The following is a 23,319-nucleotide window of genomic DNA, read 5'->3' as shown; positions in this document are numbered from 1 at the left end:
CACATTCCTTAAATCTATTTGTGGATTTCATCATGTTTCTTTTCCTTTTTTCTTTTTCTTCTCAGTCAAGTACAGTCTCATAAATCGGGATGCTTCAGAGTCATTCAACCCACATCACTATCAGTATCATCTCCTTAGAATGAGGATAGTGTGAACTGGGTAGCTACTCAAAGGTTCCATAATGAAGACATAAGGTAAAAAGAAATAATTGCATGAAGTTATCTCAACTAAAACTTGAAAGGGTATTCGTCCATCGGGCCCGACTCCACAAAACCAGTCCTAAATCTTTAAGACTGCTCAACGCTCGGGAAAATCAAATCAAAGTAAATCAACATCGAAGATAAAAAGAACCCAAGTCACGCGACCAGTATCCTCAATCCAAGACACGCAGCTCGATTCAAAACGAGAGATAGGTGCTTGGGAACTTCGTCGCATTGCATTTCGTCGTGATCGTGGAATGACTAGAGCTGCTTAGCAGCAGTCCTCACAGCATTCGAAGCAGAGAAGACCAGCGCAACTATAAGCTAAAACAGTTAGTGACCTTCTCTGTTTTCTGACTTTGATCCTAGTTCCTGGGCCCATTCTTTAAAGAGGAGTGGGTTTGTGCCTGTTAGGCGTGAGAGATACTTACAGCCCACAGCAGACGTCGCCTGCACCACCGCCACGGAGCTTCACCATATTGTCCTGCGAGTTCTAGTAACTGTTAGTATGTGTTTGGCGAGGTAGGAAAAAGTATAGATGAATGGGATCAGTGCCGAGGTTGAATTTCTTTCGGCTAAGAGTAGCGCATAATACGTACGGGCTGTTCGGTGACGACGCGCTCAGTTGAGGGAGCATCAGGGCTAGTGGGCTGCTGGTTTTGAACAGTAGCTGTGGCGGAGTCCCAGGTGGGGGAAGCCTCCTTCTTAGAAGAGAACCAAGAGAGGTTGAACATTTTTGCGAGTGAGTTTGGGATGTGTGGAGGAACTTAAAAAGCAGTATTGGGCGTGGAGAGAGATAGAAGGGAAGAGAAGGGAAGAGAGATAGGCAGAAAGGAAAGTGTGGTGAGGGGGTTTCAAGCTCTTATATGAATGGATATGGATAACCCTGTATCTATTATGTAGCCGTGTAGACCTCCAGCTCTATTATTGAAATAACCTTGGAATAGACCTATAGGCAATAACACTACAATAGAGAGTGTACGTATCCACCTACCTCATCATAAACCCTGGGTGATACAATCCATGGCCTAAATGGGTTAAGTGGGAGGTCCTGGCGTCGTAATGGACAAGTGCGTAATCTAAGTTGATGCTTCTGAGTGGCTGTTATACCTCCACTTTGTCGATCAACGCCCTTTGCCACGTTCATCTTGGTAGATTGCATCAGAGCAAGGTACTTCGATTAACTGGGAATGAAAAGGGTTTAGCGTTTTGAACAAATGCCCCAGGTACCTTTTGACTAGTTGTCCCTGACGCTTGCATCAACTGTCAGAGCAGAATATTTGATGCCTTCATATTAATAGATGTACAACCTTTAAGTTGGAACCTTGCTCCATGTACATAGTATACACTGTATTATGTATAGAGTAAGAAAATGAAACCGCCGAGATCCACGTTGCCCCACTCTGCCGTGGTTAAGCTTTAACAAGAGATCGTCATTTGTTCAAACTCGATATTTTTAGTCGTGGCTCAGCGTCTCCATAATACGTCCATTTATTCTTGCAGGCGCCAACTGTGGCTGCATGAGACCTCGAGGAGACTGTGCTCCAGGCCAGGTTTCTTCTTTTCTTGTATGTAGATTCGCGAAAAGTCGGGAGAAGCATTATTTTCGCCTGCCATGCATCTGTTAGAGAACCTTGGCATGTTCAATCGCTCAGACTGGTGGACGCATGTGTCACGTTTGCCGAAAGTATCTCAGCAGTTGGAGTAATCCATATAGTATTTACAAAATCACAAGCGCCGAGAAACCGGCGTTACGCCGTGATAATGACCAAAGGCTAAAATCGGTAGTATAGTCTGCACGCGTGGGGTCATAAGAATAATAATCTCTCTATACAAGACACCCGAGGATTCGAAAAGCCATCAGAACGAGTGAATAGGATGGAGCTGTCCCGCTTAGAATTTGAGAGTCGTCTCGTGTCTGTGGGCGCGAGACGAGGGCTCATGAAGTGATCTCTAGAGATCCACGGACTGAGATACCCTCATCCTTCTGTCCATCCCAAGCGTAGTTTGTCACCGCATCTTCTTCGCCTTTCTCATTCGACCGCTTTCAGCTCCAAACCCTGCCTGGCCCTCATTTGGTTCATTGCCCACCTTTGCCAGCTTCTTCCGACGTCGAGACGACCCAGGCGACATGCTCTCTCGTTTCCGTTTTGCCGACTGAGGAACTTCTTTTTTGCGACGCCGCTCTTCTTTGATTCGTAGTCGTCGCTGGACCTCCTCCGATATGTCTTCTGTTTCGTGAGATTCGGGGGCCTCGTGGTATAAAGGTTGCGAGTAATCTGGATGTGGGGTGCTTTGTGTATCCCGCTTACGCTTCGAGGCTCGGGGGTCATCGAGCACAATTGGAGATGGCTGCCATTGGGAATCCACAACAGTAGTGTCTTTTTCAGTGCGAGATCGTTTGCGGCGAGTCGTGGGTTCTTTGTCGCTGGGTGGGGAGGACGGGGTACCGGGCCCATTAGTTTTAGATGTGGAGGGGCAGTCGGAGGATTTAGCTGTCATGAGTGCAAATATTAGGGACATTTCTTCGCTCTCAAATACCGGGAGTGTAGCTTGAATGGTGTATATGTGCATCGTGTGCTGCGAGACAGTGGGGCTTGGATTTTTGTTTGTTATGGTAAAACGTACTGTTCAACTGAAACGCATAAGTCAGCTATGAGTTCCTTCACATTGTCTCAGGTAGAGACCAAACATACCATATGTTTTCGGACCATTTTGAACTGATTCATCGCCTGGACTGTCTTGTTGACCATTGTAGACACAGCCCGTACGGCCTCATCGTCTGAGGAGAGGTGATTCTTCACTTCGTCTAGCATTTCCAGATGGGACGAAAGAACGTTTTCATGTCGGGAAAATATCTTGAGGGAATGTGGAGGTCAGCCCATTTGTCAGAAAGTCGGAAACAGGCAGCAAGTCCACATGAAATGCTCTTTCTATTTGCTCTGTGACATTTGTTTTCGTTTGACACAGCAAACGGGGTCATGACGACATACCTCTGCCCATGGGATATGGGATGAATTGGAAGGACCACGGGAACCTGCAGGTCCATTGCTCCTATTATGATCCCCGGTGGTATCCATGGTGGAAAAACTGGGTGGTTTCATTGTCGATTGTCAGAAGGGACGAGGAAGTCGGAGATTGTGCAGGGATCGGCGGAGACAAGAGCTTCTCCGCGCCAAGAATTTCCCAATCTGGAAGCCGCAGATCGCTGTGAGAGACTACAGCTGCTGGAACGATAGGCCATTACCCAAAATTCAACATTGAAAAAAGTTTTTTACATTTACAAGATCAAGTAATTAGACTAGCAGTTAGCTTAAAGGAAATTGTGTACATGGTGTTAAATGCAAATTGTTTCGACTATGATTATCAGTACATTCATTCCACTGGGTCCTTAACGCCGAACAATAGAAGAACGAGACCCAACACCCTGACGCCGCTGCAAACCCATAATGATCATACAGTAGAATTCGAGAATCACCAGAATGCAGCATCCTTGTCAAATCGAGCCAATTCTTTATGCGAATCCTCGGCATCTTTCTTGGCCTTCATACGCATGTAGAAAATAGGACAATCTCGCGAAGAGCAAATAACTTCACAATGCAGACTGCCTTGACATCGCTGACACTGGGTCCATAGACGCCCGAAGCGAATTTCGAGATCAGAAGCTCTCTCCAGAGATTTGCCGTAAAGTTCGCCCAAACGAGGGCGACAATCCAAGCACACGGCACCGGCCTCATTATCTTTGCTCGAAAGTGGCTTTTTGCAACCCATGCAGGTTTGTGTTCTCTTCGTAAACTTCATCAGACCACCCACACTAGGTGCAGCGACAGAGATTGATCGGGTATGATCGCCATTGAGAAGCTGGTTGGCCTTCTTTTCACCCAGAATGGGCTCGAAAATACGATGAAGGGGGTTTGTCAGCTGATTTTCGAGGTAATATTTGGTATCGATTGGAACGTTGTGCTCGAGGACGAAGAGAGGATCCTCTGCGCGTTCGTAGTTTTTGGAGTTCGCAGCACCACGAATCATGACATAAGCCACACGGTCACCAAGGGCAGGAGCCGAACCGGCATCACGCTTGGCCATACGCTTGGCAAGTTCAACATGCGCTTGCTTGGCAGTGTACTCTTTTTGCGCATATGCCTTAGTAATAACAAGCTTCGACAAATCGACCTTGTTCTGGAGGAGGTCCGAGATAGTCGATCTGACATATCTGCGGCATTGTTAGCGTCATACCTCAAACAAAAAACACATTCGGTCATCACTTACTCTTGCGCAGCGTCAATGTTTCGCTCGATGAGAATTTTGTTCAACACCGTTTCAATAACATTTTGCACAAGTAAACAGTTGTCACGTCGCACTGTCTCGATTCCCTTGGTGTCCATCTTGTCGTGCTTCACTGTATTCGTCCAGTAAAGACCAGCATATCGCTTCTTGTTGATCAGAAGATAAGGAAAGTACACCTTTTCGAATTCTAGTTTGATGGGTTTGATGAATTTTGCGGAAACATAATCCGCAGCCTCTTCACCAAGCTTCATGGCATCGGCGAGCTCAGTGACTCCGAATTTGACCATTACAGAATCAGTATCACCATAAATGACCTCGGCGTCATGGGAGTACCCATTAGCAATCGTGTACTTTTCTTCCACCTCTTTCTTGGTTTTCTCAATCATCTGACGGCCGTAACTGGTTGTACTACTGGCAATGGGAAGACACGGAAGCTTTCCGACAGTAGCTCCAGTCAAACCATAGACACTGTTCGCGCTGACTTTCAAGGCAAGCTGTCGACCGTTCAGCACAGCTTGCTTGAAGGGATCCGTTTCAGTGGCAAGTTCCTTCTTTGCGCGCTTTCGTGCACCCAACAACTCTTCGAGAATTTGTGTTAGAAGGCCCTTCCGGATCTTTTCAGTACAGAACATATCTCCGTTCGGAGTCACAATGTAATCGTCATCTTTCTTGTAATTCATTTTTTCGACAATGGTCTTGTTCAGAAGGGTGGTATAGCAAAGATTGTGTGCTTGAATGATAGAGGGATATAGGGACGCGAAATCGAGTGTGGCAACAGGCACACCATAGTAGCCTCGCTTCGGCTCGATAACTGTCGCACCCTCATAATCTTGCTCATCTTGGGGTTTTGAGTTCGGAATAACAAGATCTTGTTCAAGGGCTTTGCGGAATAGCTGACTGATGAACTTGACCTGCTGACCGCGAGAAAGGAGATAATTGAATGGAACACCCGTAACTCTTGCCATTTCCGTGTAGTTTACCAAGCACATGAGCTTGTCCATTAGTCGCTGTGGTAAATAGGCATCTTTTAAACAGTAGACTGCTAATCGTCGTCGAGAGTCGGGTGTTCCATTGAAGAGTTCTGTGATCATGGTGTGATGGACATCTTCCTTTTGCTCCCTCAGGAATTCATAAGAGACAGAGTTTAGGGTGTAACTTCGCAGCTGATGGTCTCTCTGAACTAACTGCAGTAAATCCAGCTGAATTCGACCATTCGTATTGGTTGCTTTGGTTTCGCGGTTACCCATTTGCTTGCTAGAGAAATTTGATTCTTTGGCTTCGGTTTGAGTCTTTTTGAGACGTGTCCAGTATGGAAAACCTGTGCATTTAAGGTGCTTTGCACGGTCCAGAAGATAAGGGAAATCAAAGTTTGCAATGTTGTATCCAATGATAACATCCGGATCAACCTTTTCAATGAAGTTCCGCCACTCCATTAGTAGATCGCTCTCTTTTGTGAACTGTAATACCTGGGTGTTGATAATCAAACTGGTCTCATTCAGACAAAAAACATTTCGAATAAAAGGCTTGTCTTCACCATATCGAGTAACGACGTTGGCGATTTGAATCACAGGGTCAATGTTCGGCTCAGGGAAGATACCCTGTCGACCAGCACACTCGATATCAAAAGATAGGACTCGAAGTGGAGCCATCTTTGCCCATTCGCCATTTGGAGGGTGGGCGATCATGTCGCGGTAGTCGACGATAGCTTCAAGTTGACAGGTGGATTGTTTGTCGTGGTTTGCTATTAGTTTATATTTTCCTGCTTTCGCCTCCACCCAAGCCATTCCAGATAGCCCGGTATCAATCATGAATCTCAGCAAATATTGAATGTTGTCGAAAGTTTTCAATCCCCCGTCCAGGTTTCCCCACAAGCCTTTATAGTTCAAGTGTGACGCCCCGGTTTCCAACTGACGGCGGACTTGGGCAATGAATTTCGGATCGCTCACTGTAATTTTCAAATACCAGCTCTTTTCGTTTCCTTGGAAGCCATAGATATTTTCTCGTAAATGAACGCCGACAGACTCAATGGCACCCATGGCTAGTCCGAGTTTCATGTCCAAGAAAGCCCTGTATGGACCGCAGTCTTCTGGTGTGAAACCGATAGGAGCGGGTATGTAGAGATAGTGCTTGAAGCCCGTGACGTGAAGTAAAACTGATTGACCAGCCTGTCTCATACATGTTAGATATTATGGACCATGGTAATAAATCCTTGCTGGGAGAATTTTACCTCTGTGACACCAAAGAGCCGGACAGCCATAGTCTCTCCAGTATTCAATCTCCCTTCCTCTGCATCAATTTGCTGGAAGCAGATATTCTCCTCCATGGGATCCCATTGTGGGAGAGGTGGGCGTTCCCATTGCTGGTCCTTCTCCGCGTTATTTTCCTTCAATTCCCCGATATCCTGTGACAATTTCTCTAGGACTTCTGTTTCGAATCGACTCTTTTGTGGTTGACTGGCACCGAACCCTTTTCTTTGAAAGGGTTTAGGTGGAACTTTAAGGTTGTTTGGATTTCCATCTTCCAGTTTTCGCTTTTTTAACGCCGTAGGAGATGTGGCGCCGTTGCGGGCATTATTGGTCGTGTCCGCTAACACCCGTTTCTGGGGCATAATAGCTTCAGGCATAATGAGAGAAGCGCGAGGTCAAAAGTCAAGTGGGATGGGATGAACGTCTCCTGTTGACAATCTGCTAGGCTTTACGTTATGACCTGTCAAAACGCGTCGCAGTGTAGGTGATTTCGCGTCAAAGTCCCGATGGTCTCGCGTCGCACTCCGACTGGTTGTTTCGCGTGCTACTCAACGCGCATTGGCGTTGCTCTGGCGTGACTCGGGCGTGACGAGTCACATGGCGATAAGATAATGGACCCGCTTTGCAGCCCGAGGCTGCACTGCATAGTGTAGATGCGCCTCGCTTTACAGAGTTCAAAAGACCTGAGCTACTCTCGTAATTTTTGCTCCTCCAGAGTAAGATCTGTATCTCTTTAATTTGTCAGATCGGGTTCTTAAAGAACAGTGGCGAAAGACGCCAATTTCGTTATAGATTTCATCCCGTCAATGCTACTTCTACTGCAATTCCTCAAATCACTTTCACAACTTGAATCTTTCTGGCGTACTGCGACCTCCAAATCCCGGGAGGTTTTTTGTTTTGTTTTTGTTTTTCTCTTTTTTGTAGCGGCTGGATCTCAAGGCTCTGGCTCTGACATTATGTTCACACACAAAATTCACTGCATATAACGTCCTGCTGTTAGCTTGAATGAGCATTTAGACAAGCAATTACTCCGAATTAATTTTGAATGCTTTGATCAAATCTATCATATCAGATGCATTCCGATTATCGGATACGAAAACCACTAATCAACGACCGATATGGGCTTTTACGCGAGATGCAAAATTCAATCTATTCATTTTCTTGCGATAACACTGTCTCGACTCGTGCGTGAATATCTTCGTACTTACTTAACTGGTTAGTTTTGAAGATGATGATAAGATGGAAAGCATGATTTAGTTAAACAAAGATAGACTTTATACTGCATTATTTTTATTTTTTGGGCATCTAGAAGTAGTTCGTTCTTTTGGTCCCAATCCCTTGTTTATAGCTTGGCCTTGCTGTCTTCCTCTCGGCCTAGCAAATTGGGGTGAGGAGTTCGCACGGGTCGAGTGACGGCGTAGAAAGCGAGACCCTCGAACTTAGTCGAGAACTAAATATAATTACGCATTAATGACTGCTTGTCACGCCCGAGGGTCCTATGCAAGAGATAAAAGAATCTGACTAACCTTGACCTTGGATCCAACATGGAAGAAGGCAAAGTCACCTGGAACTAAATGGTGGGTAATACCAGTCGCTTCATCCTATTACGAAGTGATTAGCTGCCATTGAGTTCTCATGGATATGAATATTAGTCTCAAAATGAAAATCTGAGACCAAAACAGAATCTCTGTCGATAGATAATCATACCAGAATATCGATTTGCCCATTGAGGACATACTTGGTTTCCTCGAAGGTGTAATGCGCAGGTCGTTGGGGCCCAGCCTCAATTTTATAGAAACCAGAGGTAAAGTGCGCAGGGGACTCGGTCTTGGTACGAATAGAATGGAAGTCGGCCGTAGTTGCGTTCTCCCCATTAGGCAGGGGGATGAACTCATGGCCAGCGCCTTTAATGATGGTGAGAGGGACGAGATTACCTGACACTGTGCAGAGATACCCCAAAGTCAGTATATTCACTTTATGCGCCAGGGATATGGGTAGTTTCAATGATCTCAGGCTTACTTTTGATGATTTTAAGTATTGTTTTACAAAAAATCAGTTCTTAGAGATATGTAGAGATGGGCCATCCTTCTGGTTAATATAATGAAACATGGCAGGAAACCCGGCTTCGTTTCCGGTGATGCAGTGCCAATCTGGCGAAATTGACCTTTGATGGGGGGGCATGAATAATCCTAGTGAGGGGAACATTGAATGTATAGTCATATCATACTAAAATTCTGTGAGATCTCCAAAACACGGTCTACATCTCCCGTCTCCCGTTTCCCGGTGCGGGGGAAAGCTCGGATGGGCGCCCGATACCCGCTAGAACGTATCAGTTCACTTCTCGATTTGTTGATCTTCAACCAAATCTGACAAGAATTGATGGTCATATCTAGGTCGCTATATGTGTCTTTCGCCCAGTTGAACACTTTGTATTACCTGGATATACTACAACTCCAGCTGATCGCTGATAAACATTCCACATACGGGATAGCGGCTAATCATCCAAAAATGGTTGGCGGTGATCGAGGCGGTGATCGAGGCGGGACCATCCCAATGATGACTCATCTATTCATAGCATCAGCGGGACACTTTGGGGATGCCTTCGCGACGTCTTGTGTAATGATATGGTTTACCAGATGATATTTATGGGTTGTGAGCGGGGCTGAGGAATTGCATTACACCAGGGTTTTAGTTGCTGCATATTGGGAAAAGTGGGTAACAACACATTGTCCGCATGACACGCCCTTCCAGAGACAGTTAGAATCTGATGGAAGTCTGAGTCCGTCATCGCTGTACCCGGAACCAAAACATGCTCTATTTGCAACTCCATTGGCAAGGAAATATCAACGTGGCATCTTATTGTGAAAGGGTCAACTCACTATCACCCCCAATCTGATCGAAATCTTTATTTCCCGCATACTCTGACAAAGTTACATACATATGCTTTCGGACTGACGAAGAGATTAGTGCTTCGTGGATTGCAATATTTTGAACTTTAGGGAGTGCGGCTCTACAGTCGCTTATTTCCCTTGTCAGCCAACAGTTTAATGGCACACATGCACCCGTGATCCCAGATTTGTCTCATTTACAGCCAGCATCAAAATGTCCATGTTCAGACCAGCCGGAGAGATCTCCTCATCGGAATCAGAATCAGAACCAGAACCAGAATCAGAAGCTGGAAACTCCTCCAGTCATGAAGTGAAGCCAGCGAGGGCTAAATCATCTGATCATACAAGCAATCAACTTGACTCTGATCAATGGGATGCATCGACTTCGCTTGAAGATGTATCGACAGTGTCTCAGGATGCATTAGACACCAACATAGAAGGACATGCAAATGTCATGACCGCTGCATTACTCGAATTCTACTGCCAGACTCGAGCCGCCGATATTCTAAACGCCCAGCCAGGCTCTAGTCGAAATTTTACCCGTCACAGCCCCGAGGTACAGTACCTTGGGAAACAGCTTTATAAATACAAGTCTCAATTCTTAGCATCGCATGGTGTGATGCCAGAGGGGATTGATAAAGAAGAACTCGGTGCTACAAGACAGAGCTATCGTGATAACCTTGATTTACTTGGTCTCTCTGCCCTGGAGAACATCGACTTGAATCAATCGCCTGTGCGGTCACCTATCGAAGCTGGCGATCAGCTAGCTTTGGTGTCTAGACTGCCACAAACTCAACACGGAGCGAATGAACTCAACAGTCAATTCTGGCGAAGGGAGGAAGATGGTGCACAGCTTCCACCCATTGAAAGCATCGGTGTCCTTGGAGGAGTTCCGAGCATTCCAAGAAATCTTTCAAACTCTTCAATACCTCTGTTTGGAAGTTCTCCAGTCAGCGTACCTCTATTCAATGCCCCTGCTGGACCATCATACAATCATATGTCTCGTTATTCTGTTGAATTTAGTGAACTAAAAATCCTGGGCCGCGGGTCATTCGGAGAGGTATACCAGGTCAAGAATCACATCGATGGTCAAGATTACGCGGTCAAAAAAATCCCTCTCAGCCAACGGCGACTTGACCAGCTACAATATGGCGGCCAAAACCAATTGGAATCCATCATGAAAGAGATCCGGACACTTGCTCGCCTCGAACATACGAATATTGTTCGTTATTATGGCGCGTGGGTCGAACAGGCACATGTCGCGAATCACGCACCTTTGAAGCCAAAACCACAAGCGAGATACGAGAGTTCTCACCTTCATATGCCCAGATATGGCGCGAGCAATGAACCAAGTATGGGAATTGTTTTTGAGAACTCCGAAAATTCCAATATGAGTTCACACACAAGCTCTATTCCAGATGAACATGGCTTCCGCGACAGAATCGAACGTCTAGATAGCCATACGACAACATCTTCCCGCCACACAAGAAAAAGCTCAACCGTCGAGTTGGAGGACGAAGATGACATAGAGTCCATACCTCGAAATTTTAACAACCACTCCCATGGACAGACTTCTACCTTTGGAGAGACCGACGATATCTTCACAGATGGATTGAGTCAGGATCGTTCAAAAATGTTACAGCGTCACTATGGATCCCAGAATCAACCACCAGCCGTCATACTCCATATCCAGATGTCACTTCACCCCATCTCTCTCAATTCTTACCTGAACGCACAGTCAACAGAAAGGAGCAGCGATGCTGCCGGATCTCCCTCCAGGCGCCACTGTTTCCACTTAATGCCATCTTTACGCCTTGTTCTCGACATTCTTTCAGGCGTAGAATATCTCCACTCAAAAGGAATTGTTCACCGGGATTTGAAACCTGCCAACATATTTCTTTGCTCCCCTGAAAATTATGCTAAAGACAATTGCACATCTTGTACCGTGGAAACAGATCCAAAACCTGTTGCTCACTACTGTCGTCCTCGAATCGGAGACTTCGGCCTAGTAGCCGACATTTCACATCTCAATGAAAACTCACCAGATGGCGCGATGACTCCATTCCTCGAGGGGCCCAAGATTCAGCGTGTTGTAGGCACTGAGTTTTATCGACCACCGACTACGAACTCTTCACCAGAGGGAGACACTGATTATTTTGATGATTACAAGATCAATGAGAAACTGGATGTTTATGCTCTCGGCGTCATCCTCTTCGAGGTCGTTTATCAGCTCAATACCAAAATGGAGCGCCAGCTAGTCTTGAATGAACTGACTCGTGGGTCAGTCTCTCTTCCGCGAGATTTTGCTAAGAAGATCGATCATGGCGAGACACGGTTGGATACTGGGGAAAGCGTGGCTGATGCCTTGGTGATTTGTATCAATGGCATGTTGGAGCGTCGATCCCAGCTCCGATGGAACTGTGAAGACGTCAGAGAACATTTACGCTTGATCTACAAAGCTGTTAAGAAGATATAATCGGACAGTGGTCATGTCGTACAAAGGAGCGGCTAGAAAAACAACCTGTCTATACAATAAAGAATCTCCTCTACCATCATTCGATATTTCATTAGACCATGTAGAGGTGGAAATTTGAACTACTACAAAACATTTAAAGAATCAACTCATATTACAATTTCTATTTCCCTTTCATGGTTGGATAGTAACTAACAAAGCTTAAACAAGTTATGTCCAAGTGCATAAATGTTCCATATTAGGCATAGATCTGCCACATCTACTCGGGCCTCGGTCTAGTAAAGATCTCGACCATGCGTCACAAGCTCCCATCTCCCCGCATTAAAATGAAAAAACACCACGAGTAACTTCTTCTAAAAACCAAAACTCATATGTCACAATCCATAAGTTCACAATTTCACCTAGATAGTAACTATGGCCCAGTTTCTTCGCGCCCCCACGGCTCCGTATAGTGAACCATTGCTACCACAACTCGATATCCGTAACCCATACTACACCGATTTGCATCACAATCTTCGCGCTTGGGTGCGGGAATATGTTGACACCTCGATCGCACCCTATGCTCAAGAATGGGAAACTGCCGGCCAAGTCCCAGAAGAAGTCCGTCGGCGTCATTGCCAGCTAGGCTTCGGCATCGTTCATCCCTTGACAACTGACGAGAATGCAGCTGGCCTATCACTTCCTGGAAATGTCCCAAGAGATGAATGGGATACTTGGTGTTCACTGATTGTGGTCGATGAATTGACCCGTGTTGGCTTTGTTGGTGTCATTTGGGGACTTGGTGGTGGAAATGGAATTGGATGTCCGCCCATTGCTAAATTCGGCACACCTGAGCAACAACGAAGATGGCTTCCTGGTGTTGCGAGAGGCGATGTTAGATTCTGTCTTGGAATTACAGAACCTGATGGTAAGTATGCTGGGATCTCTTCACGAGCAAGATAGCAAAATGTTGAAGCTAATTGTGTCTGTTTGTTGGCTAGCTGGCTCTGATGTTGCGAATATCCGCACAACAGCGAGGCGTCAAGGTGACCATTATGTCGTCAATGGAGCTAAAAAATGGATAACCAATGGCCTCTGGGCTGATTATTGTACCGCTGCTGTGAGAACTGGTGGTCCCGGTCGCTCAGGAATTAGCCTCCTCGTCATTCCCTTGGCCGCCGAGGGAGTCACTTGTAGGCGAATGTTCAACTCTGGAGTAAATGCAAGTGGTACGTCAACCCGAATTTCTTTAATTTCCAGACCATTTCTGACTTGTTTATCTACAGGCTCTACCTTTATCGAATTGGACGAAGTCCGCGTACCAGTGGAAAATCTGATTGGCGATGAAAACAAGGGCTTCGCTCTTATCATGTCAAGTAAGTAGCGATATCTCCTCTCCCACGCAGACATTCTCTGACTGTTTCAAGATTTCAATCCAGAGCGTCTATCCTTGGCATGTGCTTCTCTACGATTAGCTCGTGTCTGTGCCGAGGACGCCTTCAACTATGCAATCCAACGAGAAACATTTGGGTCGCCTCTGATCAAAAAGCAAGCTATTCAATCCAAGATCTTCAAATTTGGCCTCATGATTGAGCCTGCTTATGCATTCATGGAGCAACTTGTCAATATTCTGGAGCTCACCAAAGATCGATACGTGGACGATGTTAAGATTGGTGGCCAGACTGCTTTGCTGAAGGTCATGTCCACGAGGGCTTTGGAAAAGAGCGTTCGAGAGGCTCAACAGGTTTTAGGAGGAGCTGGGTACAACAAAGCAGGGAAGGGAGCACGCATTGAACAAATTAGTCGTGATGCTCGGGTTCATGTTGTTGGTGGTGGTAGTGAAGAGATTATGCAAGGTCTGGCCCTTCAAGAGGAGACCAAGGCCTTGCGAACACGACGGGCAGCTCTTGAAAAGAGGAAGTCAAAGGTGTAAATAAAGGTATAAAACTTTTTCATAGATGTGCCTATATTTATCCCCAAATACTTCAAGTTTTGTAGAATATTGGGTTTGTACCATAGTAACGCTAATGCCTAATTTAATTAGTTAGAAATCTTAATTTAAGATTAGGGATAATAGAACTAACTAAGGGGAATACTCATTTTAACTCCATCTAATAATGAGACGGTAAGCAGGAGATCAAAAGCGGCCGCACTTTAGGTCGTTTTAACCCTCCCGCTAACTGGAGCGGGCCTCGGCATCAGATGTGCCAAACCCCACGACTAATACTATCTACTTCCTCTCTCGTCTTGCGTTAGCTGGGCCCGGTGCCTACCCCCATCCCCACTCGCCATGCAGCCGTCGCGGTGTCCCGCGAGACTCCATCCTCGCGAAGCTCCATTACGAGGGTAATGCGTTGATGGTGAGATACAGACAGGGTAAGGTGTCTTACTTGGATACATAGTGAGTAGGACTGTGTAGATAAGATTAGCGACGACGTCACTAATTAAGGTTCCCACTATATGTGAATCTATCGATACCGTTGATGGGTAGAGAATGAGTAAGCTAAGATAATTTCCATGGCTTTGATTGAGCGAAAAATACAATCAAGTCGGAATACTAATACATAATGCTATTCGACAAAGGATCATTTCCATAATTCAGAGGGCTGAGAAAGACCTACGATCCCCGTCATATGATCCTGCAACCTCCTCGATATCGGTTTGTTACACTTTGCTTTACGTATCATTCAACGTGGAGGTCGGTTTACTTCCTCTCGACGTTTTCCCATTCTGTATGGAAGGACCTATGTGTAAAATCGAGTCTAGGGGTGGGCGCGATATCGTTATCATTATCGTATCGTGAGGCGTTTGCCTAGCGATCTCGTTTACTGTTTATTCTACCCCTCCGGAGATCTAAAAGATCGTGTACACCCTTGACTAAATAGACGCTCAATACTAACCTCAGAGGTAGGGATAGCAAGATAATCTCTACTGCTGCTACTATATAAAGCATCTCACCACGATAATTTTCGTGCGATATTATCGCAAGGAATTCTTTTAACGATAACGATAACGATAATTCAAAAATCTTGCGATATCGTATGGTGCTCATCCCTAATCGAGTCTTTCCGGGCCCCCGCATGGGGTTTGGGTGATTCGGGGGGCCAGAGTAATCGGCAAAAGCTGAGCTTCATTAGCAAGCTCAATTCATGATAATAGAAGGTTACTTAGCGATCAAGCCGGAAGCCAAATCCAGACTAGCGTTAAGTCAAGACACAATCCAATGACAAGTGAAATGGGGCAAAGAGCGTAGAACACGAGGATTTGAGCTTGATTGTATATGCTAAGTAATTTTGTACATATATTCTGTTGCTAGATACAGGCTCAATAATATATGAATAATTTCATCCATTCGATTTATTCATTTGCACATGTAAGCCGCCATGAGCTTGACCGCTTGTTCGCTCAACTTAGAACCCCGGGCAAGCGAAGGCCACACGGTAGTAGTTGCACTCAGGGTAATCCGAGTCATTGCTAGTGCATTGACCCCAGACACCGCCGGACGGCTCTCCATATCCATATTCCCCATCGCTGTATGTGATGGTGTATTCTTCGTTGCAGCCAGAATCCTGAGCACCAGTGACGTGGATCACGTCAACTGTGTAAGGAAGCTGGGAGTCAATGGAGGCGCCCAAGGCGAAGTTGTCGTCAGAATGACCAATTTGATTGCAAGCGTGATCGAAGATAATTGCCTGTCTTTTGCCAGTAGCTGAGCAATACTCCTTGGAGTTCAAGTAGGAGTACACGCCGAATTGGCAGCTTCCTTCGCCTTGACCAACGCAAAGACTGGCACCATCAGGAATGTATACGTCGGCGGCTGCCACGGCAAAGGTCATGAAGAGACCGGCCAATCCTTTGTAGGCGTACATGGTGAATGTTTTGAGTTGGTAGAATAAAATGATAGTCTGTAAAGAGTCGTCAGTAATGAGAAACGTAAAAGAATGAGGGAAAGAAGTAAATGAACCTTCAAATGCGATGTAGTGAGATTCCCAGTTGAAATTCAATAGTTATGAATCAATGGCAATGGGAATGGGATTTCGTCAACTTATATAGCTGAAAATCATGTTCAGGACCCCAGCTTTTTTCTTAATTAACTTGGATCGTCAGGATCATGACGGAGATGATCTACATTACGGGTACTCTGAATTCCTCTCCACATCGAATCACTTGACTGGGTGTTAAAAGTACTCCGGGGTAGTCATACCAGAAAGCCATATAGATTGTAACATATCGCACTTCATTTCCATTTATGATCAAACTCACCTGCCCAGTATAGAAGGCGTGTGGAGAAGAGTTGTTGGGGGCGAAATGCCGCAGGAATTATTAACCACAAGCACGATGATCGACAGAACACAAAGAAATTGCGCAGCAGCTCAACGATATACTATGTCTGTGGTAGGTTAACTAGTACAAAATTCAATTTGATCTACTTAACGCCAAATAGAGGCAACGCACAAAGGTTTTGGTTGCAACATGGCCACAAGATGATCATTTCGCCAAGCTATTGCTGCAGCACTCACCGGAAAGCTTAGTTGTTGGGAACATTTTCTTATTTCAGTCCTCAACTCGGTTCCACGACGCCATTTTTTAGAGGCTCCACTTTTGGCGTTAGTTAACTTAAGTTACGCGGTCACACCAAACCACATGGGCTCCGGGATTCCGGGATCTTGCGTTTGTGGCTCAACTTCAACAACTTGCTTGCACCAGAATATCTAGCGCGAGATTGGCCACTCAAAATCCAGCATGGATTGTGTTTGGGCGCTACCAAATTTTTGAACATGTGAACAGAACTGATCACACTCGTATTACCCATTCCTCAGCATCTAGCCCATGTTTTCAACTACAGGACTAAGAAAGAATTGTCCGGAGTATGGGCCGATACATGATGCATCTGGGTCCCACCTGTCTCGAAATCTGGATTTTGAGAAGCAATGCACTCCGGACTACCCGGTTAAGCAGAAATTATTAGTGATTTGATCCTACTTGCCTAACGGCGCGTTCGTGGGGGCCAAATACGCGCAACGAGGGCATTACGAAAACATCTACCTTCGCCGGGAATTTTTTTTCTCTTTTTCAATACAGTAAATTCTATCCCATCCCATTTGATTTTCGATTTTTCTTTCTGGTATTCATGAGGCCACCGCAAATGGCGGCCTGAACGAAAAGCCACTAACTTTTCAGTACTTTCCATGTTAGTCACACAACAGGCGGGCGTCATGGCCCCCAAATCGAATCAGGGCGCCCCAATTCTCTGGATGGCGCTAAACCCCACTTTCCATTATGTCTACCCAGTGATTCATGATTGTGGAGACCATTTCTCTCCAACGCCCTGCTATCCGCTTTCCCATTAAATTCAGACTGGAAGAGTCTTCGCGCTAATTCAAGACTGTCAAACGCTTGAGAATCAAAGGTTCGCATCTTGAATTCCAGATTGGTTCCCCAAAAAGCAGTGAGATGGACAGCAGAGAACAAATATCCCCGTTGCACCTGCTCTGTTCTAGCCAAATTTAGCTTCACGAGAATCATACAGCGTAAAGACTCGAAGGCGGCTACAGGTGACAACTCGTGCCGGTCCCGTAGGTCAAGGAGTGCGATTTCTGGTGCAACCCGTGCGGGGGGTTGATATTGGGAAAGAATCGCGGCCATATCGCTGGAACCAGAGCTCTCTGGGCTTGTGAGGACGACCAATACTCGTAAACGAATTGCGATGGGATGAGATCCAACTTGAACGTCATGGCGGGGTTGGCAGAACAGCTTTTGAGAGCACTCTCATTTCCTCAATACTATCTACAAAGAGACAAAGGATTTGAGTCCATGGTAAGACAAATCGAGATATTATACTGCAGTTGACTTCCGCAGCCGAGCAGCTATCTCGTTGAGCAATTGAGTATTGCTGTGTCTTCTGATCTGATCTGTTATGTATGGTAAGATCCACAACGCCGGAGTTACGAAATATACCGCAGTCTGCGAAGAGAACTGGGTAGTTTGTCTTGGCAGATTCTGTGCTTAAATGTAAGTGTGTTAACGTAGAGGGACCTTTGCGAGTCATATTGTTGCGAGGAAATAATGCTTGGAGTGCTTTGACTTTGTGTCTATTCTTAGCAAAACAAATGAATGGTGGGAATTGGGTATTAGGATGGCTTATTATTGTACTAATGTTTCCAGGCCGCTATTATCCACGAAAGCTTAACCTGAAGCGTCTTGAGTAGAGCTAAACCAGGACATCCACCCAAATACAGAAGCGCAATCACCGAAATAGTAAATTACTATCATCTAGATAGATTTTCGCGCTCCTAATCGAGACTAAGCCGATCAAGATATATACCCAATTTTACCGGATGTACACATATGGTTGCAAGAAGACTGAAGAATTCAAGTAATGTGAGGAACTTCAAGACACGAACATTAAATATTCTCCTGTTAGGTAGGAAGTATTTGACCCATCTGTCCACATGTGTTCCGACACATGGTGAAGCGCGGCAAGGACGAAATGCACCGTTAGAAGATTGTTGGACGATGAACGTGAGGAACTATGAGAAGTGAGGTCTTGATTAGTGACTGCTCTTGTACAGTAGCTATTATCTAGCTATCATATGCTATCTCAAGACAAACATGGCTGTGGCGGTCAAGCACGCTTCGTACCTTCGTGGCTTTCTCTCAATTCACCGGGGGAGTGCTTTCCCTCTATTATTTCCCCACATTCTCTGACATGATTCTGGAAACTATGTACCGTATATTTTCGACGCCAATGAAATGGTCGACAATAATGATGAGCTTTGCAAGCCAAGCAAAGGAAGCCCCAGTCCGACAGTCCCGTTTGATGATTAAAAAATGGGGCTCGAATAATATCCATGAAGCGCTTATGATTAGAGCAGTGACCATCAAAGGAGTCTTCTGATCTGGGTGGCCGCAGGTTCGTTCCATTTGTTCCATGAAGTCACGATTTCGTATTGTAGGCCGCTAGTCTATTGGATGCCATTTCCGAAGCGTACTTTCCCCATAGAGCTGATGGTCCTGTGCACAGCGATCCCAGTTTGTCGTGCAGAGGAATAATCAATTAAAGTCTGTCGTTGCAGACATTTGATCTTCCGAGGCGAATAGCAGCCGGGGAAGCTTTTCATGCAAGGTAGACTTGCTAGGTGCTCAGAGCGAAGACCAAATTTGCGAATTGCATCTTTCCGTAGGACGGGAAGATAGTCACTTTTCTTGGTGAGACATAGAAAACAAACACGACGACAGGTGACCAAGTACAAGTAACCGCCGAAGTCGCCACAGCTATCACACTCAGCTGTAGATAGTTTCTCATACAGATCCAGGCATGAAAAGAACCGTGCAGTTTCTATGTTGAGGCTCCCGCGAATTGCTGCTGGTACATGAGCAAGTATACGTTTGTATTGTGGGATCGAATCTATTACCAGTCTTGCTGTTCTGTTGACATGTCGAAAATCAGTCAGCGTCTGCATGTCAAGCTGGATGAGTGCTAGGTTGATGATTTCGAGTGGAAGCCTATCGAGAGCCCCAAGCCCATATCGCGGGCTACGGAAATCGAATTGAGAGGCTGAATGATACGAATTGTCAATATCATCCAGTGTGTTGTCGTTGATGTCGAGAAAAATGTATGTCGATTCAGTTGTCTTTCGAACTGCCGCCATAATACTTTGGTTCCCAGTTATCGCAGACTTTTGTGGAATCTTAATTACGTCGAGAGCTTATATAAAGCAAGACCTAGTTTCAATAAGTAGAGAAACAAGAGTCAAATAAGATATCAATAAGCGCAGAGACTAGGACAATCCACGACTCCTAAAAGAAATTATATTATTTTCTAGAAAGCGATCGGAGGGCGAAAGGCGAGGGAACTTAGCAGCCGCCGTAATCTGTCAGAGAATAGGGCATTTAATTACCTATTGTCATAATATATAGATTTTGTAATACAATGGCGTTTTGGTGGTAAAATTCTAGTTCAAAAATGTAGTATCTGGTGGTGGGCGATTCTCTTTGGAATTACATTAACTAGTTTAGTAGTTAAGTTAACGTGATTTGTTGATGCCTCAGGCATCTAGAACACAGCGACGTCACTGCTTAAGCACCTCAAGTTGTGGGGCAGCTCTCTTCTCCGCACTCACGCGCGCCATCCTTCATGGAGAGCTTCGACGACGCGACCCTGATCGGCCCAGTGTCAGATGCTGCTTTACATGATGAAAATCTTCATTCCGCCTCCCTTGACCCGAATACACGAAAACCTGACGGTGAATCGGGCGGCCCATGTACCCCCACATCCGAGCAGTCTGTGAATGCAAGTCGCTCCCAGATCGAGGGGAATGCCCAGGAGACAGTCGAGGAACCGCCCATTTTAACCGAGTTCCCACCGGAGGAAGAAGATGAAGAACCACCGATTGCCACATCGTTTGAGCGCGAAACGTCACCCTCGTCTGGCCAGAAACACCGATCACGCGTGGACGGCGAAGATGAAGGCATCAACCGCATGCACAAGTTTACAGTATACGAAACGGCAACTAGATTTTATATGGTCGGTATCAATCTGGCCGAGACACGTTTTCGGATCTTGAAAATCGATCGCACTTCGGATTCGGGCGAGCTGAGCATCATCGAGGATGGCATGGTCTACACAAAGAGAGAAATGGTTCAGTTACTCGATACAATCGATGACGGGAATAAGAGCTCCGGTGGCTTGAACCAGAAGTGCAGTGCATGGGCTTTGCTCGGGTTTATTCGATTCACGGGCGCATATTATATGCTTCTCGTCACAAAGAGGAGCCAGGTTGCTATGCTAGGCGGCCATAACGTCTACCAGATTGATGAGACGGAATTAATCTCTTTGACAACACCAGAGTCGAATCGCCTAAAACCAGAAAAGCAATCAGAGGAGGAACGATATAAGGCGATTCTCAATAACCTTGACCTCACTCGGTCGTTTTACTTCAGTTACTCGTACGACATTACGAGGTCTCTGCAGCACAACGTCTGCCGGGAAAGAAAGGCTCATCTGGATGGATTGCCTCGCTTTTTGCCCCAGGACTACAATACCATGTTTGTATGGAATCATCATTTGCTCGCACCAGCAGAGGCATGTCTCAAAAACCCTTATCAGTGGTGCCTCCCGATCATTCATGGCTATGTGGATCAGTCCAAACTAAGTGTTTTCGGACGACTAGTTTACATATCTATCATTGCCCGGCGGTCTCGATTTTTCGCCGGCGCGCGCTTCCTCAAGCGTGGTGCTAACGACTTGGGCTATGTAGCAAATGACGTGGAGACTGAACAGATTGTTTCTGAGCAAACGACAACATCTTTCCATTCGGCAGGCCCGACTCTCTATGCCAACCCAAATTACACTTCTTACGTTCAGCACCGCGGGAGTATTCCCCTTTACTGGACACAAGAAAGTACCGGCGTCTCACCAAAACCCGACATCGAGCTGAATCTCGTCGACCCATTCTACTCCGCAGCAGCCTTGCATTTTGATAACCTTTTCGAGAGATATGGGGCTCCAGTCTACATTCTTAACCTCGTTAAAGCTCGCGAGAGAACTCCAAGAGAGTCGAAGCTACTCAAAGAGTTTACGAATGCCGTAGAGTACCTCAATCAATTCCTTCCTGCAGACAATAAGTTGATATACAAAGCCTGGGATATGAGCCGCGCTGCAAAGAGTCGAGATCAAGATGTCATACAAACCTTGGAAGAGATTGGCGGCGACATAATACCAAAGACAGGCTTCTTCAAAAATGGCGTTGATCCTGAATCGGGCCTGCAGCTGCAGAACGGCGTGGCGCGAACGAATTGCATTGACTGCTTAGATCGCACGAACGCAGCGCAATTTGTTATTGGAAAGCGAGCCCTTGGATATCAACTTCATGCTCTTGGTGTCATTGATGAGACAACAGTTGAGTATGATACCGATGCCGTCAATCTCTTCACCAACATGTGGCACGACCACGGAGACACGATTGCCATCCAATATGGAGGATCCCACTTGGTGAACACAATGGCTACATACCGAAAGATCAACCAGTGGAGCAGTCATTCCCGTGATATGGTCGAAAGCTTCAAGCGATACTACAACAATTCTTTCCTTGATGCCCAGCGACAAGAAGCATACAATCTTTTCCTCGGCAACTATATTTTCACCCAAGGTGCACCAATGCTTTGGGACCTCTCTACAGATTATTACCTTCACCATGCAGACCCACGCTCATATCTGGAAAAAAGACGACCTCATTATATTTCCTGGTACACGCCTGAACATTTGAAGGAACGAGAAATTCCCCCACCTCCAGCTCGCCCTAAAGACTCGCTTTCTCGCTTTGACGATTACTGGCTTGAATATTACCGCCCATTAGCTCTATCGACATTGTCGAAGATCTACTCTTACAAAATGAACTCCACTCTTCGATATTTACCACCATTTCGCGGAGGCAATGTTCCCCAAGACCTCAGCCCATTTGTGCCACGCATATCACCCTATCAAGTTCAACGCGATCGCCCCCCTCAGCGAACTGTGAAAATTCAAGAACCATCAATCAATCGATCTGCGACAACAACGCCTATTTCAGAGTCGGGCCAGAATTGGGTGCGACAACCGCCTTCTTCATCGAAGCAGGTACCGTCGGTTGGGATCATAAAAGAACCAGCCTTTGAGTTATATCAGGGTAATGCTGTTATTTCACCGATTCACGCATCGACAACATCGACGTCCCCGAGTAAAGCCCAGATTGCTCAATGGACACTTGGTCAATTAGTCACTGATTCTTTGAATCCATCTGTGACTGGAACAGAAGCTGAAGAGTATGAACGATATATCAACCACCCCCTTAAAGTCCCGCTCGTTGTCACGTCAGAGGATGAGATGACAGCTGCATCGCTTCGAGAGCACAAGCCGAATCTGGATCTACTGGAGTATGCCAACAAGTGCAATATTGAAGATATAGTCCTTGAGGCTAATGCGGAGGAGAACATGGCTGATTATGCGGAATTTCTCAATGTATCGGAAGAAGGACTCACCGTAGTCAATGAGGACTACGAGAAGAAAAGGTACAAGCGATACCGACAATGGCTACGAGGGAAGAGTCTTTTCAAGCAGCGTGTCGATCTATGAAGATCCCAATTCTGCATGCATTTTCTTTGAATTATTTTTGTATTGTCATTTAGCGCATTTGATTCAAGATTGATACCCAATCATATTTATCAATGCTTTATACAGCATGAACCGATAAATGCCGCGCCTTTTT

The 23,319-nt window shown here is 45.8% G+C and overlaps 9 protein-coding genes across 9 annotated transcripts; 3 read left to right on the top strand and 6 right to left on the bottom strand.

Annotated features, from left to right (window-relative positions):
- Positions 1-397: 397 nt before the first annotated feature.
- Positions 398-934, bottom strand: N7478_013120 (uncharacterized protein; the record flags this gene model as incomplete). Its single annotated transcript, XM_056929330.1, has 3 exons — positions 398-461; positions 632-693; positions 800-934. 3 exons carry the CDS (start codon positions 932-934, stop codon positions 398-400), a joined length of 261 nt encoding a protein of 86 aa, XP_056772692.1.
- A 1,276-nt stretch (positions 935-2,210) lies between these two features.
- Positions 2,211-3,016, bottom strand: N7478_013119 (uncharacterized protein; the record flags this gene model as incomplete). The annotated part of the gene is made up of 3 exons (XM_056929329.1): positions 2,211-2,695; positions 2,829-2,835; positions 2,897-3,016. The coding sequence occupies 3 exons, from the start codon at positions 3,014-3,016 to the stop codon at positions 2,211-2,213; spliced, it is 612 nt and encodes a 203-aa protein (XP_056772691.1).
- Positions 3,017-3,674: 658 nt separating this feature from the next.
- N7478_013118 (DNA-directed DNA polymerase delta POL3) lies at positions 3,675-7,110 on the bottom strand (the record flags this gene model as incomplete). The annotated part of the gene is made up of 3 exons (XM_056929328.1): positions 3,675-4,413; positions 4,470-6,652; positions 6,715-7,110. 3 exons carry the CDS (start codon positions 7,108-7,110, stop codon positions 3,675-3,677), a joined length of 3,318 nt encoding a protein of 1,105 aa, XP_056772690.1.
- Positions 7,111-8,075: 965 nt separating this feature from the next.
- N7478_013117 (uncharacterized protein) lies at positions 8,076-9,120 on the bottom strand (the record flags this gene model as incomplete). The annotated part of the gene is made up of 4 exons (XM_056929327.1): positions 8,076-8,183; positions 8,260-8,334; positions 8,441-8,673; positions 8,961-9,120. 4 exons carry the CDS (start codon positions 9,118-9,120, stop codon positions 8,076-8,078), a joined length of 576 nt encoding a protein of 191 aa, XP_056772689.1.
- A 715-nt stretch (positions 9,121-9,835) lies between these two features.
- N7478_013116 (putative protein kinase) lies at positions 9,836-12,097 on the top strand (the record flags this gene model as incomplete). The annotated part of the gene is made up of 1 exon (XM_056929326.1): positions 9,836-12,097. The coding sequence occupies one exon, from the start codon at positions 9,836-9,838 to the stop codon at positions 12,095-12,097; it is 2,262 nt and encodes a 753-aa protein (XP_056772688.1).
- Positions 12,098-12,508: 411 nt separating this feature from the next.
- Positions 12,509-14,006, top strand: N7478_013115 (acyl-CoA dehydrogenase family protein; the record flags this gene model as incomplete). Its single annotated transcript, XM_056929325.1, has 4 exons — positions 12,509-13,001; positions 13,075-13,302; positions 13,360-13,449; positions 13,501-14,006. The coding sequence occupies 4 exons, from the start codon at positions 12,509-12,511 to the stop codon at positions 14,004-14,006; spliced, it is 1,317 nt and encodes a 438-aa protein (XP_056772687.1).
- A 1,477-nt stretch (positions 14,007-15,483) lies between these two features.
- Positions 15,484-15,942, bottom strand: N7478_013114 (uncharacterized protein; the record flags this gene model as incomplete). The annotated part of the gene is made up of 1 exon (XM_056929324.1): positions 15,484-15,942. One exon carries the CDS (start codon positions 15,940-15,942, stop codon positions 15,484-15,486), a length of 459 nt encoding a protein of 152 aa, XP_056772686.1.
- A 3,096-nt stretch (positions 15,943-19,038) lies between these two features.
- On the bottom strand, positions 19,039-19,725 carry N7478_013113 (uncharacterized protein; the record flags this gene model as incomplete). The annotated part of the gene is made up of 1 exon (XM_056929323.1): positions 19,039-19,725. The coding sequence occupies one exon, from the start codon at positions 19,723-19,725 to the stop codon at positions 19,039-19,041; it is 687 nt and encodes a 228-aa protein (XP_056772685.1).
- Positions 19,726-20,210: 485 nt separating this feature from the next.
- Positions 20,211-23,186, top strand: N7478_013112 (phosphatidylinositol-3,5-bisphosphate 5-phosphatase; the record flags this gene model as incomplete). The annotated part of the gene is made up of 1 exon (XM_056929322.1): positions 20,211-23,186. One exon carries the CDS (start codon positions 20,211-20,213, stop codon positions 23,184-23,186), a length of 2,976 nt encoding a protein of 991 aa, XP_056772684.1.
- Positions 23,187-23,319: the final 133 nt, after the last annotated feature.

This window comes from Penicillium angulare (assembly GCF_028827245.1).
Source record: "Penicillium angulare strain IBT 27051 chromosome Unknown utg000012l_segment0_segment0, whole genome shotgun sequence".
Lineage (NCBI taxonomy): Eukaryota > Fungi > Ascomycota > Eurotiomycetes > Eurotiales > Aspergillaceae > Penicillium > Penicillium angulare.
The sequence above is the reverse complement of the archived record's forward strand: the minus strand, read 5'-3'. Positions and strand labels throughout refer to the sequence as shown.